The following is a 20,248-nucleotide window of genomic DNA, read 5'->3' as shown; positions in this document are numbered from 1 at the left end:
ATAAATATAAGATAAGTAAGTACAATTCATTTATAGTTCTACATAATTTCTTTTTAGTATGCGTATAGAATTTTGCATTTTACTATGCATGATCATTTTTTTTTTTAAATTTATTTGATATTTTTTATCTGAAGGTCCACATTTCTATAAAAAATAACAATTACACGACTTAATACATAAATTATATATATTTATTTAAAGAATTGTATATTATAGGTATTGCTAATTAATCTATACCTAACTTAACCTCTTACATAAATAGATATTTATATTAACATACTATAATAGGTACATCTTTTATATTTTTGTATTAGGTAATCGTATAAATATATTTTTAATCTAAATGTTGAAAAATTAAAATCAGGTTAATAAACTTGCTTTTTCTTGTATATAGATATACCTGCAATATATATATAAAAAAAAACATTTATATTTTATATTATTAAAGTTATAGATAACATCAATAATTTTTTTTCGGCATAATTTGAAGTCAATAAAAAACGATAATTTTTAAATTAATTTGGATATTTTATTACTTTTTATCGTTATAATGTCATCATAGTATATTCTAATATTATATTAAGTTCAAAAAAAAAAATATTAAATATTTTTGAAATTTTGAAATTCACAGTATTTGAATACATTAGGTAAATATATACATATTTGATATTACCTATAACGAATGGAAAACTTTACGTTCCCTCGAACATTATAATAATATACATATAGTGAACAACATATGTAACATGGTATATTGTTGATGTATGTGTTGTTTTGTACAAGTAGGGTCGAAATCGATAAACGAATATACGAACGAAAGTTCACAAATAAATACAAACTTTTCGTGTATATATTTTATACTCTCCTATATCGTGCTGAACCGAAACACTCGTTTAACTTATCTTCACTCTCATAAAAGTCGTATAACATTCGGTATTATTTCTATACAACCAATTTATGATTTTGTGAATGTTTTATATTTTCTGGTTTGATTTTATTTAAAACAATAACCATGGGAATCATTTAATATAGGTACTATAAATAAAACATATAAAATAATAAACATCATTCGATATTCAGTGGTTTATTTTATGTGAATTTTATTGATAATAGTATACAAATATTTTAAACGCTTCAGCTGGACTTGCTATTATAGAGATCAACAATAAATTGTTTATTTTATTATGGCTGGAAATAATTCTACTGAGCAACATGTATGTACAAAAATATATGCTAATAATAAATTTATTATACTTTCGATTTCTCAAAAAAAAAAAAATATATATATCAAAATTGCAGAATTATTAATATTTATCATATTTTTCTAACCTTACATTTTATTAATAAATGTAAGATGTTTTTAAAAAACAAATTTAACATAATAACATAATGATTTTAATATTTATGAGATATCACCAACATATTTTTTAAATATAGACACAAGTTAATAAACTAATTTATTATAATAAGTATGTTTACAAATATAAAAAAATAATTGTTATTATTACGATTGTATTGCCTATACTTTAAGAAATTCTGGATTTGTTGACATTTATTTTGTAAATATAACTTTAAACTTTTGAGAATTTACTTATTGATTCCAAAAATGATCTGTGATAACATATAGGCATCTAATAATAATAAATATTTTCTGTTTCAAAATATTTCTAATGAGATTTATACTTAAGTGCCTATATAATACCTATATGAAGTACTTATAACAAATTGACTAATAATTTAATTTTTCTCCTAAGTCTAGAAAACAGAATCAAACTTGCTGTCATCCAATCAGTATAGTAACTGATGAATTTACAAATTATTTAGAAAAAACTGGAGTTATTGCTAAAGTAACTGATGTGTTAAAGTTGTTGTACGAAATGAACGAAAAACCGGTTGACCCTCTCGAGTATTTATAACAAATTTCTCAATGACACATTTAATGTTTATTGTTTATTAGTTATTACAATATAGTTTATAACATCAAAATTATGTTTTGTAATTACACAAAATATGATATTATTTTATTTATAATGTTCTATAGGAAATTAAAATGTTGATAGGTTAAATTGATTAAAAACTGAAAGTAAATATTCCAGACTATCTGTCTGTGGTATTAATTAATTAAATTCATACATATTTATTAATTATATTAATTATACTTTTATCCAACATTGGTTCAAACTTCAAACCTTGAAAACTGATCAGAACTTATTTTATACTTATTAGTTGTTTTACCTGCTGAACTATATAAACTTTGGTAAGTTAAATTGTAAAACCTGCCATAACTTGGCCGTTTAAACAATAAGGCAAGTGAAGTTTATAAAATATTTTACCTAGGTGTGTTGATATTTGAATTATTTAAATAAAGTTTATAAACACATATAGATACTATATAGTTGTTATATTTTATTCATTAAACGTTTTACCATTATACGAGCATAATAATAACATATTATAATTTCTCTCTGCTGAATTTAAAAACACCACAAGTAAATAAAGGATTTAAGGATTTTAGATTGTATTAAAGAACTATTACCTAGATTATATAATGAGCAATACGAGTTTTTTGGTTATCACATTTTCGAATTTTTATAATCTTAAGATGTTCAAGCAATACTTTAAAAATAAAATATAGATGTTATTTAAGTGAAGTATTATTTTTAATTTCCCAAGTCAAGATTTTGAAAATAAAACAATAAAACCTATAGAAGCTTGCCGATTTTTGAATAAGCCATGGGACATTTAATGTATTGGTTTTAATTTCAATACTTTTTAAAAATAATAATACTTTACGATGAAACGTAAATAGCAAAATTATTATTTACAATAGTTATTCTTTAAGACTCTATGTATCTTACTATATAGTGATAATATAATATACGTAATATGTATTTTAGCTTTTTTTATATTATTAAATAACAAATTTTGTTCTTATGCCTCTATTAAAAATAAATGTTAGCCTTTATCATTTATAGCTAAAAATAATTTATAAACCTAGTTCTAAGTAAAATGCTACAACTTCAAATATGTAATACCTACCTATGTGACACTAAATATATACACTATTTTAAATAGATTTATACGTATGAATATGATTGAAGTTGTCCCAGAAAAGGTGGAGTTAACAAAGTTAGAAGAAGAATATGATGACGTGATGCAACAGATTGCCATACTTCAACAAGAGAACATGAGCATGATGAACAAATTAAAGGAATTAGAAAGAAATGAAACGAATTCCGAAGAAAATAGTGTAATTATTGATTTAAGTTATGATATGAATAATCACGAAAATGCTTGAAATATAGACTTTTATTTTTATATTAGAGTATTTATTATAAGTTATAACTTATGTTTTTTTTAAGATAGAAATAAAATAATATGAACATTTATAAAAATATTTAAAAGTTTAAGATATAATATATCTTTGACTTCCAGTTTCTACATAGCGTGATAAAATATGCTATTCGATTTTTGCGTTATATAGTGTTATAATACTAGGTGTACATTTTTTTTTCAAAAATTTAGTATCTAACACGTGTAAAAAAAACTTGTTAAATTCATATAAATATCAAAATATAGTATTTAAAAATATGCAAAAATCTGTAGTTATAATAATATTATTATAGTTGAATGGAGAAAAAAATTATTTTGTTGGAAGGAAAACTTATAATTATGAATCTAATATTTATACTTATTCAATATGGTAATTAGACTTAATGCCAGAAAAAGTAACGCATCTATAATGTATAATTACAAATAAAATAAAAGTATATATTTAAATTTTTCCATAGCTTTTAACTTAAAATTACTCAACAAGTATCATTCTAGTTAATATTTTATTCAATAAATTAAATAGTAGGTATCTAGTTATATAGGATACTCATACTTCGTACTTTCACTTCAAGAAATTAACTTTTCGGTTAATTTCAAATATTAATTATGCGCTCATAATATACTTACCTACATAATAATATATAGCTATTATATTTATTTCACAATAAACGGTTTTATTTTTTTGAATAAAAAAAAATGTATTTATATTTAAAATATTACACAGGGAAATTATCACTTGCTAGAAATCAATGGATGATCGTATTTTAAAAATAGGGTTTTCTTAAATTTTTAAAAATTATCATTTGAAAAGAGCTATTAATTGAAGTTATTTTTTCATAAATTATTGATAATTTTCGTACTCCTGACCTAATTGTTTTTTGAATTTATATAATAATTTATCATTATGGGTATATAAAAATGACAATCGCCGATGTGAGCGAGTTCATTTGTGTTTATTTATTTTTAATTCGTTATTCATCAACTATATAGTTCCTATTACTTCACAGAACTACAGAAGGGAAGATTAAAAGTATTCTTTTTTAGATAAAATAAATGGTTGTTGATTAATACTTAAAAGTGATATAATTAGCTAATTATGGAACGTAGAACACTCTATAATATTGACACAATCTTTTAAAGAAATATTTTCAAAACGTTTTAATTATGTTTTTTATAAAAAATATTTATATTACACAATAAAAATACATTATGCTAATATTTGAATCAACATGTTGTCAAAATAATTCTAAAAACATATTTTTGAAATGTGATGTGAATATTTTTGAACAATATTTTGCTCATACATGTGAAAAACATATTGCACCAATGTGTAATTTAGTAATATTGTAAGCAACATATGTATTAAATATTGAATATGTTTAAATTGCTATGTGGGAGCTCATATGAAGAATAAATAAAATATTTAAAAAATTATAAATTATAATTTATTTATGCTATTCTATTAACTTAATATTTAATTTTCAACGTGATATTCTTTGTAAAGATGTAATAGGGGTATACACTGTATAATACCTATAAATTTCATTCTTCTTATAAATTAATAATTTAGTAACAATTGTTTGACTTTTCATATTAAGTGAGTAATATATACAATCATCGTATTAATAGTTATGTATTTATCATTTTAGTTTAATTTAATAATTATTAATACCTCTATTTTAAATTATATTTAATATGTTATCAGTTTATCACTAAATAATTGTCTAAAAAATAATATTTAATATAATACGAAGTTGGGGAAATAAATTAAAAGTACTTCGGTAAAGGTATTGTACATCAATTCACTAATATTTTACTTATTTTATTAATTTCTTAAACTTTGAATAAAATGCTGTAAGCATTTATAATATAAAATATAAATAAAAGTAAATACCTAAGTATAATATTTAGTTAACAATTTATTATTTGATAATACATTACAATAACTTATTTATTTATAAAATCATAATTTATATACAGAAGTATATTCCGATTCCTAATTTACTACAATTCTAATATATCAATAAACTATTGATACATTAATTAAAATCCATCGTATCTACAACTCTACAAGACACAATTTAATAGCTATTAAATTAAAAATCCAGTTAATAAAATAAAAACTCTGATCGCTTTCTCACATTAAATTATATCCATAGTTTTAAGTTGTAACAATTAAATGATCTATATAGTTATAATCATTTATACTACTTATGTACTCTATTGTTAAAAATAAAATGATATTCACTGATTGTACAGTTTTTAATACGTTAAGTATAGATATTTATACAAATTAGTAACCTTAAATTTATTACATTATTACTATATTAAATCGTTAAAATAATATAATATATTAATATGTTTTATTCATATGTACACCTCATATACCTATATATAATATGTGTTTCTAGTATCAGTCATAATCTATACATTATGTACGAGTATTATACTCGTATTACATTTATGTATCAATATAGGCAAACTATTTTGCATCAATACAGAATGAACTTTTAGCTACGTGCAAGTTATAGGTTTAAACACGATTATCGTTATCGCACCGATGATTATAATTATTACATGTGTCTACAATAATAAGTAATAGGAAATATGCCGAAAAATCAACTGCTGCAAGAGGCACGTGCAGTGGCACGGGATTGACGACGTCGGTAATAATATAATTATTAAAAAATATATTTATATAATATTCGATTTTGACTTACCGACGGGTTGGCCATACATCTGCGCATCGGGTCCGCAGAATTCCGGTACGTCGGCGAATAACGGCCGGGAAAACACGGTCCGGTGGCTGTGATGGGCAACGGCGGTTTGCCGGCCATCATTTTCTCCGATCCATACATCATGGTCATCATACCATTTGCGGCAATGCAGTCGCACGCGACGACGCGTTTTTCTATACGGTTAACGGTGTGAGCGTAGAGCGTGCAATGGCAGGTAGGAACCTGTGTAATAGGCCGCGATCCGGACGGGAACACGTGCGATTTTTAGACGTCGTTCTTTATAAGCAGTTTTTTTTTTCAAAACTCGTCGTGTCCGTATAACAATATAACTATATGTTACTATATGTGTTATCCGTAACCCATCATCGTAGATTTCTGGACGAGCGGCAACATCGCAATGCCGATATTATATATTATTAAACAAACTATTATTGTTCGGAGATTACAATATTATATTATTACCTTATATTAATGTTTATTATCGCGGAAATACAGGTAATATAATAGTATAATATTATTGTGGGTGTACAATAGGTGTGGATCTCCGTCGTTTTTCCGACCACGTGACGGGTGAGCAGTGATGATCGACGCGGAGCGTGTGCAATACGTTCGCGCGTAGTCGTGCGTGTGTGTGTTGGCGAGTTCGCGTGTAAACCCAATAATAACCGGCCGCGGTGTATCGCTCGTATCGCCCGACGGTCTGCGCGTCCGGCGGCACTGTGTATGTGCGTCGTCCGCGGCGGCGGCGGTGGCGGCGCGGCAGCGGTCGTGGTGGTCGTCGGCGTCGTCGTCGCGGGGTCGGCACCGCCGTCGGCGGCCGTCGTCGCGCCGTGGGCTGGATCGTCGCGTCGCGGGGCGGGCGCGCGTGCGCCGCTGCGTATCGGCGGTGACGCCATGGCGCCGCGCGCTCGCCTGGCCCCCGACCCGGCAGAGCGCACGCGTCGACCCGCCACGCCAGACGCCGCCGCCGCCGCCGCCTCGCCGACAGCCGGGGTCAAAACGTAAATATGATTTCGGCGTGCCCGCGCATAATGCACACTGATGGGTGTTTTAAACTTAACTACCCCACTACCCCCATCCCGCGGACGCCGATCATCCCTTCCCGCGGCACTCCGACCACCGTCGTTTCGCATCCCCCTCCCCATCCCTCCACCGCCACCGCCACCACAACCAAACGTCGACGACTACACTACAATATATATATATATATATATATTTATATTATAATATACATATATATATATACATACAACAGCGCTCGTCCCTTAACTGCGCGGCGATATTCTTCTCCGCCCCCCTCACACCCGCCAACCGTTGACGATGGTTATATACACAATATACACATCGGGAGCGCGCGTGCGCGAGCGTTCTAATTAACTGCGCGTGATAGGTATTATACATATATACACACACACACACAGTGTATTACTATGTAGGTAGGGTAGGTACGTGCCGCGTCCCGAACTTTTACCGACGAATTATATTACAAAAGTACTTATACACTCTATTCCGTCGGCTTATACAGTTACAGGTACCTATACGAAACATGCGTACATGATAATAGGTATATATATAGGTATATGTATATATTGTATATAGGTAACTGCAGGTATTATATACTACACTTCCGTGTACAAAATCTGCCGCAACTCGATGGCGATGGCTATACGCGCGCGCCTACATATTTTGCCTTAATGATAATTTATCGGTTTTATTATGTATTTCGACATAGAGTGAGAGAGAGAGAGAGGTCTGCACCGCCGCCGCAGCTCAGCTATTACGAAAATATTATTTTACCTACGGGGCATCACGATATAATAATAATAATAATAATACTAATAATAACATAAGCCCTACTGCAACAGACGGATGAAATAATACACGTGCGAGATCGCGGGTGTAACGGGAGTATATATTATTATAAATTATAATCTTAATATAGGTATAGTCTTAATCTTTATCGTCAAGCAGTATGTTTAAAGTAAAAATCGATATACGATATACAGGAAGCAGACTTATACGCTATTAAGCGCTTATACATTTTGGAAAATTAATGTATAAGCCCGATCAAGGTAATTTCGAATAGAAAATCTATAATATCAATTTTGTTAACATATTACTGAGATTGTTCAATTTATTTGTAGTGAAAATTAAGTTTCGAAGGTGTCAAAGTGCGCTATCAATAGATATATGAAAATTTGCTAGAAAGAGCGTGGTGCAACTTCATATCCGATTAGAAAACACCGCCTGGAAAAACAGACGTCACCTGCAAGATGTAATTTTAAATACATAAAATAAATGGTATAACCTCATGATCATTTAAAAAAAGTCAATTACATTTTTGCTATGTACCTATATACTATAGTGTTAATGTATGAACGGTGTTATTTCATGATATATCAAAGCAGTTTATACACTAACCAAATATACATAAACCACATCATTTTTAATTTTACTAAATAGTTTAAAACACCTCCTTTGGTTGTTCAACTACATTTGGAAGTAGTTATAGAATAAAATGATATTTCTGCAGCGTTGGTGATGTTTTCGTGATCGATAACAAGTACGATGATTATTTTATTTAATAATAAATACTAATAACAATGATACACATTGCCAAAATAGTACTTCAGCATTTCTGTATAGGTGGTACAACATAACTAATGTATCTTGCCTTTTATTCAAAATTACCATTATATTTAAGAATTGTGTATTTAAAAATGTCACCAAAGTCAATCTTGCAATACTTAATAAATATATAGTATTCCATTATAGTCTATGTTCAAATGTATGCAGTTAAAAAATTAATATAATTTTAAATTTAAAATATTATGAACAAATTATATTATACATAGAAATTATTTTATTTTGTATATGATTATATTTTGATACTGAAGTATTCATATTGAAATTGTCAATTTAGATAAGTATAACTTTGTTCTTTATAAATGTATATGGAAAATATTTTAAATATAAAATATATTATTATTCCTAAACGTAATCAATATTTTTCATTATCAAAATAACAATTTTAAATATAATCTTCAATAATTAGTTAATGAAGTGTATACTTTAACTATTCTCAATTGAGAAATTTTAATAAGAACTTTAACTAAAGCAGTTCATTGAACTATTAACTAACAGATATCATACTTTAACGGTTAAATGCATATAATTTCAGTCTTTCAGAACACTATTGGAGCTGAATAATACTATAGATAACCATAATTTAACGTGAAAACAAGCACGCAAATTTATCAAAACATATTTCAAATAATATATAAATCTATTGAGAATCAAATACAATAAACCGTCAGGTTCACCTGTTTAAAAATTATTACAAAAAATATGTCTTAAAATACGATAAAGTATTGTTGACGTATTGAAAATCATATTCATCGAAATATTTATCTAGTATTTTGTTAACATTTTCTAATAATATTGTTGATATACATATAATATATTCTGAGATGTAAAATATTTTATGCAAATTTTTAAATTGATTGAGTAAATTAAATGATTTGTAAATAATAAAAAATGTTGGAACCAATCTGTTGCATAGTAGATTTTTAATGCATACCTGTCTTGTCAGGTCAGGTAGATATCTACTGTAATGAATGTATTGCATTTGAATTCACAGTATCCATTACATTATTACAAATTTGTTTAATTCAAATTCACTGTATCCATTATAACAGATATTATGTCAGCCTCTGTTTATAAAGATGTTTTATAATTTATATTTATTATAATAAGTAATATTTTAGCTAGATTATTTATGTATATTTTCGCAAAAACATCACATGATATATTATTTAATAATTATAAATTATTATATTATATCATATATTTTTGTTATTTACTTATAACTGTAGGGCTAGGATTTATATGCAGCCGTATATTTTTTTACGATTTCTGATAATTATTTTTGTCAATAATTTCGCCTCATAATGATAGTTAAATGGCTTAAATGGTGGTTTTTTTTCTCACATATTTTGGAAAAAAATTCATATTAATTATTGCATATATATTGTGACTTGTGAAAATATGGAATTACGTTTAACTCTTTTATATTTAACAACTTCTTATTAATAATGTTTTAAGAAATTATTAAAAATTTAAAGAACATTGTAATTACATGTAGCGTGAAATTTTTCTCGTTTTTCAAAATTTCTTGATTACCATATTTATATGCCAAAGAAGCAATTCACACCGCGCTCTATGATACATCAATATTATCTTATAAGTAGGGCTAGGATTTAAATGAAATAAAAAATTGTAAAATATGCATTTAAATTATATATGCCAATATATATATATATATATATATATATATATATATATATACACACACTCAATAAAAAATTTGATACGTATTAAAATAAATAAAATATTATTTTTAACTATTAATAACGCTATTCAAATGTATTACACGAAAAAATTACATGGTGTGTTTTATTAAATTTTCAAAACTGAACGATCATCTGTTAGACCTTAAAATGTTCTTACTAAAACTCCATTTAACATTACATGACATAATTTTCGTGTATCTAAATTTTGTAACTTCCCCTAAAGTTAGATTTGACTATTTTGAGATTAGAGCCAATGTGCCATTTAGAATCAGTAGTTGAATAAAGTTAAATTTACATTAATCCATAACTTTTTCATCATTCATAAATATTGTTTAAATTTTGAATTACAAAAAAATAAATATCACTTAACAAAAATATTTTAATTTTTAATTTTATCAGTACTATTATATTTATTTTCATCGCATAAAATTTCAATATGGAATTAATTATTTTACATATTAAATATCTTCGATTATATTATGATTTACCATATAGGCCATATAGTAAAAAGCATGTATTGTTTTATTATCTACACGTGGTATTATTTTAATATCAATACAGGTAATTACTAATTATTAATTAATATAACTACTTACAACGTACTAAAAAAGATAATTTATTGAGTTATATTTTAAATGGTATTCATTTCAATGACTAAGATATTTCAAGATGGCAGAACTTTAATAGAGTTATTATTATTTTTTTACGGTTATTTTTGTTGTTAAGGTTATTGATAGATAATATATAAGCAATAAGTATCCACGTGATTCTATGTGTCTGTTTGATTAGTTCCGAATTTAAAATTAGCACTAAGGAAGTTACGAATTATCATGTATATTTTGCAATTTGTATTACTCTCTGAATACAATTTTAATTTTAAAGTTGACTACAAGTAGTAAATCTTACACTTTTTACTTTTATTTTAAAGTATTATAACAGTAAACATTTCATCAGAGCCTTTACAGTAGTTGGAATGTTAAAACCAGTCATATTATCTATATAAGACACAATATAGACAATCAAACAATTTTGTTTTTAATTAAGTAGATTTATAATTAAATTACGCAAATAATAGAGTTTTAAGTTCTTGATTAAGATTAGTTCATAACTTTTTATTACAAACACAACTTTATCAATAAAAATAGTTCAAGAAGTTATCCATATATTTTGAAAAGAGTTAATTAGAATATATTTTATAATTTAAACGAATGATATATTCAATTATTAAAGTAATAAATAATATTTGTTTGGGTATTTTATATATTATATATAAGAACTAAAAAAATATATTATAATTATTTAAAGTATCAGTTGACTTTCAACACATTTACATTTTTATTTTTTAGAATACCTAAATTGCGCGTCTGAATGTGATATGTGAAGATACTATTTTAAATTATACGTAGTGTTACACCAATACCATTTATAGCGATTCTACGGATATTGCTTTTTAATAGAGTTAACCGTACGCGTGTTCAAACCATCAATCGTGCGCGACGCTCAAGACCACTGCCGTCGTTCTTTACGATTCCCCGGACGCCCTGGAGCAGCTATATGCTGTACGTATACGCGCGTGAGCCCTCTTAGATTTACGATATCCGTCTGGTATTATAATTTTGGTCTATAAAAAATCCTGAAGGAAGAAATTCGAAGCAATCGAGTACAAGACGTTTGCGGAGGAGCAAAGTCGGGGGCAAAAAAGAAAAAAAAGTAAAATACGGCATTGTAATGCTCGCCAACCGAACCGACTCAATTATTAATATTCTATTAGACCCGAAGTATTGTGTATACTACCTACCTGCCGTGCCCGGGAGCATGAAATGGCTTTAATATCCACCCCGCGGAATTGCAGGAAAAGTAAGAAAGAAGCGAAAAAAAGTGTAGATTTTTATATTCCTTTTTTTCGTATTTTACTTTTCTGTGTTGCCTTTTTTTCTACACACAATCGTATAAAAACGGACCTGGGGCATTCGTCTCGTCGGTTGTTGCCCCACGGGGAGAAATTTCTTCCGACTATAGGAAAACAGAATACGGGGATGGAGGACGTTGAATTACTCTTGGATCCCGAACATCTTTTCTGTTTTTGCCCTTTTAAATTGCCGAATTCGTCGGTAAGATGCATCGCTGTCCGTTTTGCGTAGAACATCGGGCAAAGCAATAAAATCCCCCGACGTTTCGTGTACAAAGGATATAACATAGAAATATATATGCTGTATAAGTATGTAGGTATATGATACTTCTTATTTTCCTACGAAGTAAACGCATTGAGTCAAATTTTAAGTTTAATTTATGGTCTGCTTACAGAAGGAAGTTATCAATAATTACTTGACTAATTTTATATTGTGAGTTAATATTTTGATATTATTTCATCGTCAACTATACACCAACCAAATAATACAACAATAATATGAGTGTTAAGCGTATTTATATTTCAAAAACGAAATATTAATTATATACGTCATTATAATATTATAATCATGTTATATGTTAATGTTATCATGATATTTTAAAAAAACCAATAACGATTAATCGGTACACATCTTGTATCTCTATAAATATTATTATCTTAAGCATGGAAATATTAATATTATTTTAAATAATATTGAGTAGTAAATCCCTTACCCCATGCAAAAAAAACATATTATTATATTATGTAGTCACGCTTATATGATCATTTCTGTTTTGATAGAACACGCAAATGTGGTTTTGTTTATCGTGTTATAATAATAGTGTATACTGAAGGGTTGTCAAATCGAACACAATCTGTTTGGAAGAACAAGTGTGCCACCCGACCCCTTTTTACGTAATGAGCGGAAGTAGTGGTTACCGGCCGGAAGTTGTGATATTCATTATTATTATTATGTTTTTATGTCCCTAATTTTTTGATCCTATTGCTAATTATTAGGTAGAAGGGTTTTGTTTATAATCCTCTAGGTCTATAGAATATGAATAACCATAAAAACAAATGTTATTTTAACATAAAAATATTTTTATGGTACTCAGCTATTTTGGTATAACAATAACCATATAATATATTTTTATGTATTCAGAGAATAATGAATTAGGTATATTTTAAAATGAATAGATCATTAAATTAAAAATGTTTATTTAAAATACATTGCTTAAACTTATTTAATATTTAATTAGGTATTGTTTTATATTTTTAACTTAATAATTATGCACTGTAATTTAATAATAAATAAGCATTAAACTATTAGATAAAATATTAATAATTTTAATGTAATATGTATTTATTATATACGCAGTTCTAATATAATATAATTTACGAGTACAATTATATATTGTTAAAATTACATACTGAAACCAAAATATCATAACCTTATGATAAACAAAGATGATTCAATAAAGAACACTGTAAAATGTTGTTATTTGTTATATTATATAAATTATTACGTTAAAATTATCCATGGAATTGCATAGTACACGATTTAATGAAAACACACTATTTCGTACTCGAATACAATTTCAAAATTACCAGTTGTCTTAAAAAATTACAAAATAATTATGTCATGGCAGAAATGGTCTCGAAATTAATTATAGCTTGTATAAGTTTGATGCAAATTTATTTTAATTTTTTGTATAATCAAAATATATAGAGTATTTAATTATCTATAATATTCAAATCATATCCGTAATATTTTGATGAAATTAGCTATAGATCTGAAATATTTTTATAGCTAATTAAATTTAAAATATACAAATTATGATACAATTTATAATTTATAATTTATAATAAATTTATCTTTTAATAATATTTTCAAGTTTAAATAATAAACTATTTTTTTTTACATAGAAAATATAATATAAAAAGTTAGGTATATTTTATAAATCATATAGTTCATGTTTATGTATTTCGATGTTATTTAGCTATAGATATACTTTGTATATATATATATCATAATCTAAATAAGTCTTTTAAATGCAGAGTCGTTATTTTGGTAGTAAGTATGCAATTACAACATAATTGTTTGGGTTTGTTTTTTTTTCATAGAATTACCAGTTAAACATCGTGTGGAAATTGAATTTTTTTTAATATAGTAAACTCGTTTTTAGTGTACTACATGTATCAATAACAGCCATCCAAACAGACCCGGGGCGAGACTTAACCCTCCATCGATGAGGATATAGTCACTCGGTGATTTGTTTCACTTTAGCTTCCCCCTTACTCAAATACTGATTCAATTATTTTAGCCCTATTGTTAGCTCTTACAAATAAATTTAAATATAACAAAAATCAGTATAGCCACTATATTTAGATTTTACTAGCAATCGAATTATGTTACATAACCAGTAATATTGTGAATTTAAAATATTAAATAAACTATAGAGAAAACGTGTATTTTTTAAAACCCCGCATTAATCATAAATATGTATATATCAAAAGAAAAAAAATCTATTTATATTGTGTTAATTACTGGTTAAATAAAAAATTGTAATAATTTATAAACCAATAATATAATTGAATTTTCTATAAAGCCATCTATTAAAAACAAAAGATCCCGACTTTAGCGAAAGTTGACTAAAATATAATATGTATCTATCAGAAATATTAACAAAAGTAAATTTTGTTTTCATTAATTAAATTTTTTACTATAAAATATCTTACAGTTGGTAGATAAATTGAATTTAATTATTTGCAACTTATGTTTTATATCATACCGATATAGTTCATATTATAAGTTATGAATTAAAAATTATAATTTATAGGTATTTTTATTTACCTATAGTTAAAATATCAATATAAAAATCCAAACAAAAAACTACTGGCATTTCTTAGTCAGAAATTATACAGAATATGTTTCTTGCTAATTCATAATATAGTTATTACTTATTACATAATGCATAAATTACGAGAAAAGTTACTCTCACCAATTGAAATACGTCAGTGGTTCCGTCGAATTAAAAATGTGATTTTTCGAATAAAACTATAGCCCAAAAAGATTCAATATGCCAGTGCCGCCATACTACTGGTAAACGAAGGAAAGAGTGAAGGGTTATCTCCAACGGGTAGTTAAAAATTAAAATGTTACTGTCATGATTTCGGATGACAGCGAGGCCAACGAGCCACGTCGAGTGTATACAACAGCGGGGGAAGTGCTACTCTATCGCCGCCTCTGCTAAAAGCCTCAGAGATCGATTCGCCCTGCAGGTCTCCTGTGCCATCGGTATTTCCATCGTGTGTTAGTGAAGAGAAACGTTGTGTTATCTAACCAACGCAGCGATGGTAGTGGTGGTGACTGGAGGTTATGGTAGAGGTGGTGGTGTTGCTGCCAGAAGACGATCGATTCCAGTAGAAAATGTCTAAGCAAATTTGGATTTATTGGCCGATCTGTGCGAGAGTAAGATAAAATCACTTATTGGTAGGTAGGTATAGCAAGGAGAGGATGTGGCTTTGTCTAAGTCTACAACAGGCGAGTAAAACGAAAAAACACGATAGCTCAATCAAACAATAGCCTTTCCAAACGGTAGTGTAGGATAAATCATTATGTCGTTTTCATTGAAAAAGAATCTCAAAAGTCCATTAGTTTTCGCTTGAGGGGATGTCTTGTGTGATAAACTAATCGGATCTGATTTATTAAATTACTCTTTGTTTTAGAAATATTGAACAAAATATGCTTACCAATGTACGACATAAGCTTTTTTATTTTTTTTTATGATTTATATACATTCATTTATACTGTATAGCGTCATTTATTATTAAAACTAACTTATAAACTATTAGATCAAACAACTCTACTGTGGTAAAACATTAAAAATCCAAAGGATAGAAAGAGAAATTAATAATATCAACTGACTTCATAGAAGACAAACATTAATTACACATGGACATTGGACACCTCATGGTCATGGAAGACCAACTTTTGAAAATTATTTATAACAGTAATTTAACAAATCTTACTCGAAATCCAGCCAAATGTCAATACGTGACAAAACTAAACTTTAGAGAAGTTTTCGGGAAAACTATAGCTATAAAATTAGAAGCAGTCAGGAAACTTATCAGATGAAGCCGAATCAAATACCTATTTAATATAATAAATCATTGTAAAAACTAAATAATACGTAAATAATGAAAGTTATTACATCGCCTGAAAACCAAAAAAAAAAAAAATGATTACAAGATACTTTTTTGTAGATAATTTTCTTGTAATATACTAATAAATAATGATAATTCATTTTTTAAAAATTAACAAAAACCAAAATTATTTTAAAATTAAATATAATTCGTATATATTTTAAAAACGTATATTCTTATATTATACCTTTTTGATATAATATTTTTTTATCCAGTTAGGAATAAACGAAGGATATATTGTATTGCTACATTTATAAAAATATTTTATTTGAGTTTAATATATTATGTATAATGTATATTTATAAATATATTATTCATTTATTTTTCTATTAGTGATATGCAGTAGGTCGAAGTTGAACTAAATTTCGCCAAAAATCAACCGCATATAATATATACTAACTACTAACGTACAATTAAATAGTGTAAATATAAGTTATTATTCGTCGTATAAATTAAAAAATAAGCTACTAAAAAATAGCTTAAGATTAATTAAAATATTATGGGCATATTTTTATTATGTATATTATCTAATAATATACTCAGTAGGAAAGTTATGCCTCAAAGAATAACATTTTTAATAGTAGAAAATAATTGAAACCATCATTTATCATTTAAAAATTTAAATGTTCAATTTTGTCAAAATTTAAAAATGTCAATAAAAAAAAAATGTAAATACTTATGTATTTTTTAGATTTTAATTTACTGTAAGAGCAACTTATAAAGAAATTTATTTTACATTTAAAAAAAAATAATAATTCAAAAATTTTCATAATTTTGACGATCGACATGGTTAACTTTCAATAACAATATATTATTTTATCTTTTTTTTACAAATATATACGTTATAATATATATTATGAAAACTTAATTTAATCAAAGGTTTATTTACTTTAAAATAATCCCAATAATTATTTTATAAATAAAAGTTTAAAAATATGTAATCATTCTCTTCAAATAATTTAATTTATGTTGTGTAATCGCTAAATTTACATTAGTATAGCTTTAAAACATTTTTTCTTAGATGTATTCAAAATAACTGCAATACGAGAGAAGTTAAAAAAAAACTAAAGGAAATGTATGTAATTACAATGCAAAATAAATACATAGATTTAGGACATATGAATTTAACAGTTAAAAGTTCAATTTTAATATTTGTAAAACTAAAACAATAATTTATATTAAAAGTTTTTAGTACACTTACATATATTGAATTTTTAACTATAATAGTACATTTATATTTTTTAATAAAAAAAACATCTAAGTTCCAAACAACCTAAAAAAAACTTTAAATACACTTTAACATATAGTTAACTAACTTTAAACTTTTTTAGTCTTATATTTATTAAATTTTTTTTAAAAAACTGTATAATTACTTAAGTTTTACTTTTTATAGTTAAATTCAATGTAGATACGTAATTTTCAATATATATAATGTTCTCACTTAATCAAAATTAATTTTGTAGTTATATAATATATATATTATGAAAAAAAAGAATAAGTAAGTGAGTGGTACCGCTCATCTGTAAATTAGGAGTCGAGTTGGTATCTTATACAGCTATAATAATATATTTTGTAGATTCATGTAATAAATTATCAAGCATTTCTACTGAGTAAATAATTTTTCATCAACTTTTATAAAAAAAAAAACTAAAATAAATTGAAAATTTGATCCTACAATTTACTTTTGAAATACAATAATTATATTATTAATTGTTTGAGGAGAAATAATTATTTTACTGCTGAATATTCAAAACCACCCCCATTTTTGAAAATCGAAACATTTTATTGACAACTTACCGTATAGTCACACTCATACACACAAAACAAAACAACAAAACACATAATGATAAAATCAATACATTCATCACTTTGCTCAGAATTTAAAAAAAAAATCTTATAAAAATTTTTATATTATTATTATTTTCATACTATATCCTATTCTAAATATCTATGTAAATTTTTGTAAATAATTTAAATTTATCAAATGTACCTACTACCTATAATTTATCAAAAAAAAAAAAAAAAATACTGTTACTACAAAAAGTTAGATAAAGTCAGCAAAAAAACTTAATAATATAAAAATTAAAAAAAAATAATAATATAACAGGTATATTAATTTAATAACACATTATTACTATAATAACTACTATAACAAACTATAGACTTAATTTTTCTGCTTAATGATTATTAGTTTTTTAGCGGTTCTTAGTGATTAAATTATTTTAAAATTCACTTTTTAACAATATTTTAGATAGTTATACTTTATTTTTTTTATATATATACTACTATACCTAATACTTATATTTCAAAATATATTTCGGTCGTCATTTTTAGAACAAAAAAATATGGTGTTCTCGGTTAGATTAGTGTTAGTATAAATGACAATTTATATTTCCATCACGTTCTATTTTTATTTTGGTATAAAACGTATTTGCTTGATCTGTCGTAAAAGTTCGGTGTACTTACGCAAGAAGCTGTAACAAAAATCACACACATCGTGATGTATATGATAAACTCACAATTCACATGCATTATACATGATTAATGTAACAAATGCAAAATTATAATAGTAATATGTGTAAGTATAGTGATTTTGTCTTACAGTTAAAAATTTGGAAAATAAAACTAGAATTGTAGTCTTACTAAAGAATGATTAACAGCTTGTATGTAGGGTTCATCGTAACGAATCACCGGACTGGCAAGTGATAATAGTCTTTAAAAGGGGAACACATCAACCACACCGTTTACAAGATTGATTTGTCTAATTATTAAAGACGACTGTATTGTTTGGGTGAAAAATACTAGGCCAGTGGGTAGATTAGGGAAGAAATTTCCCACAGGATTTCCCCTAACGTAGTGCTGTATATTATTTTCTGTTTAACACATTGTTCTATTTTACACGTAGAACGTAAATCATTATACTAATCAAATATATTTTGTTTGGAAACAATAAGTATACTCGTAATTTTTATTTAAATTATATTTAAATACTTATAATTTACATATATAATAATATATTTATAAATATCTAGTGTAATTATAAATTCAATACAATTATTTGTTATTCATTATATATACTTGCCTGTATGTTCCTTGATGCGATAAACCAGCGAAATGTCATAAGTATAATTAATATTAATAATATTATTATACTTAATTGCTTTAAATTTCTAAAATTTCTAATTCATAATTTTTTTTATATATAATATATTATTTTTAAAAAACATTGATAGAACTAATTTATTTTGCAATTCAATAGCTGCATATTATTCAAAATTATATTCTCATTAAAATTCAACTATAGTAATGGTAAAGATATATGTATGTTTTCTTTTAATTCTTGTAAATAAAAAAAAATATAGATAAAATATATTCTTATTTTACTAAAACCCAACGACGTATTTGAAGAAAATTTTTAAAAATCACAAAAAAAGTTATTACGTACATATTTTTATATTATTTTAAAGTTGTTTACGTAGAGTGAGTGATTTATTCACTATTAAACGTTCTCTACGATGAACAATTTTTCATCACTTTAAAATGTATAAAAGCCTACACATTCTTCTAAATGGTTTAGCCCAAAATCTTAATTTTTTTAAACTTTTATAGTAAGTTAATTTTTGTTTGTTTTATAATTAATTACTTTCAATTTAGTTTTTAAATTTAATATTACCATAAATTATAGAATATTTAGTAAAAAATACAAATAAATATTACACGTAAGTAATTTT

At 26.0% G+C, this 20,248-nt stretch overlaps 1 protein-coding gene across 2 annotated transcripts in view; it reads right to left on the bottom strand.

The window, feature by feature from the left end:
* LOC132929936 (inhibitory POU protein) overlaps positions 1 to 6,838 on the bottom strand; it is a 38,268-nt gene extending 31,430 nt beyond the window's left edge. The window contains exon 1 of one of the 2 annotated variants that reach the window (XM_060995581.1): positions 6,054 to 6,838. In XM_060995581.1, the coding sequence (XP_060851564.1) occupies positions 6,054 to 6,203 (150 nt within the window). In that variant the 5' untranslated portion in view covers positions 6,204 to 6,838. The remainder of the gene's footprint in view (positions 1 to 6,053) is intronic. The other variant, XM_060995580.1, reaches the window with a different exon arrangement.
* Positions 6,839 to 20,248: the final 13,410 nt, after the last annotated feature.

This window comes from Rhopalosiphum padi, chromosome 4 (assembly GCF_020882245.1).
Source record: "Rhopalosiphum padi isolate XX-2018 chromosome 4, ASM2088224v1, whole genome shotgun sequence".
In the NCBI taxonomy this organism is placed as follows: Eukaryota; Metazoa; Arthropoda; class Insecta; order Hemiptera; family Aphididae; genus Rhopalosiphum; species Rhopalosiphum padi.
Note: the sequence above shows the minus strand (reverse complement) of the source record. Positions and strands in the feature narration are given on the sequence as shown.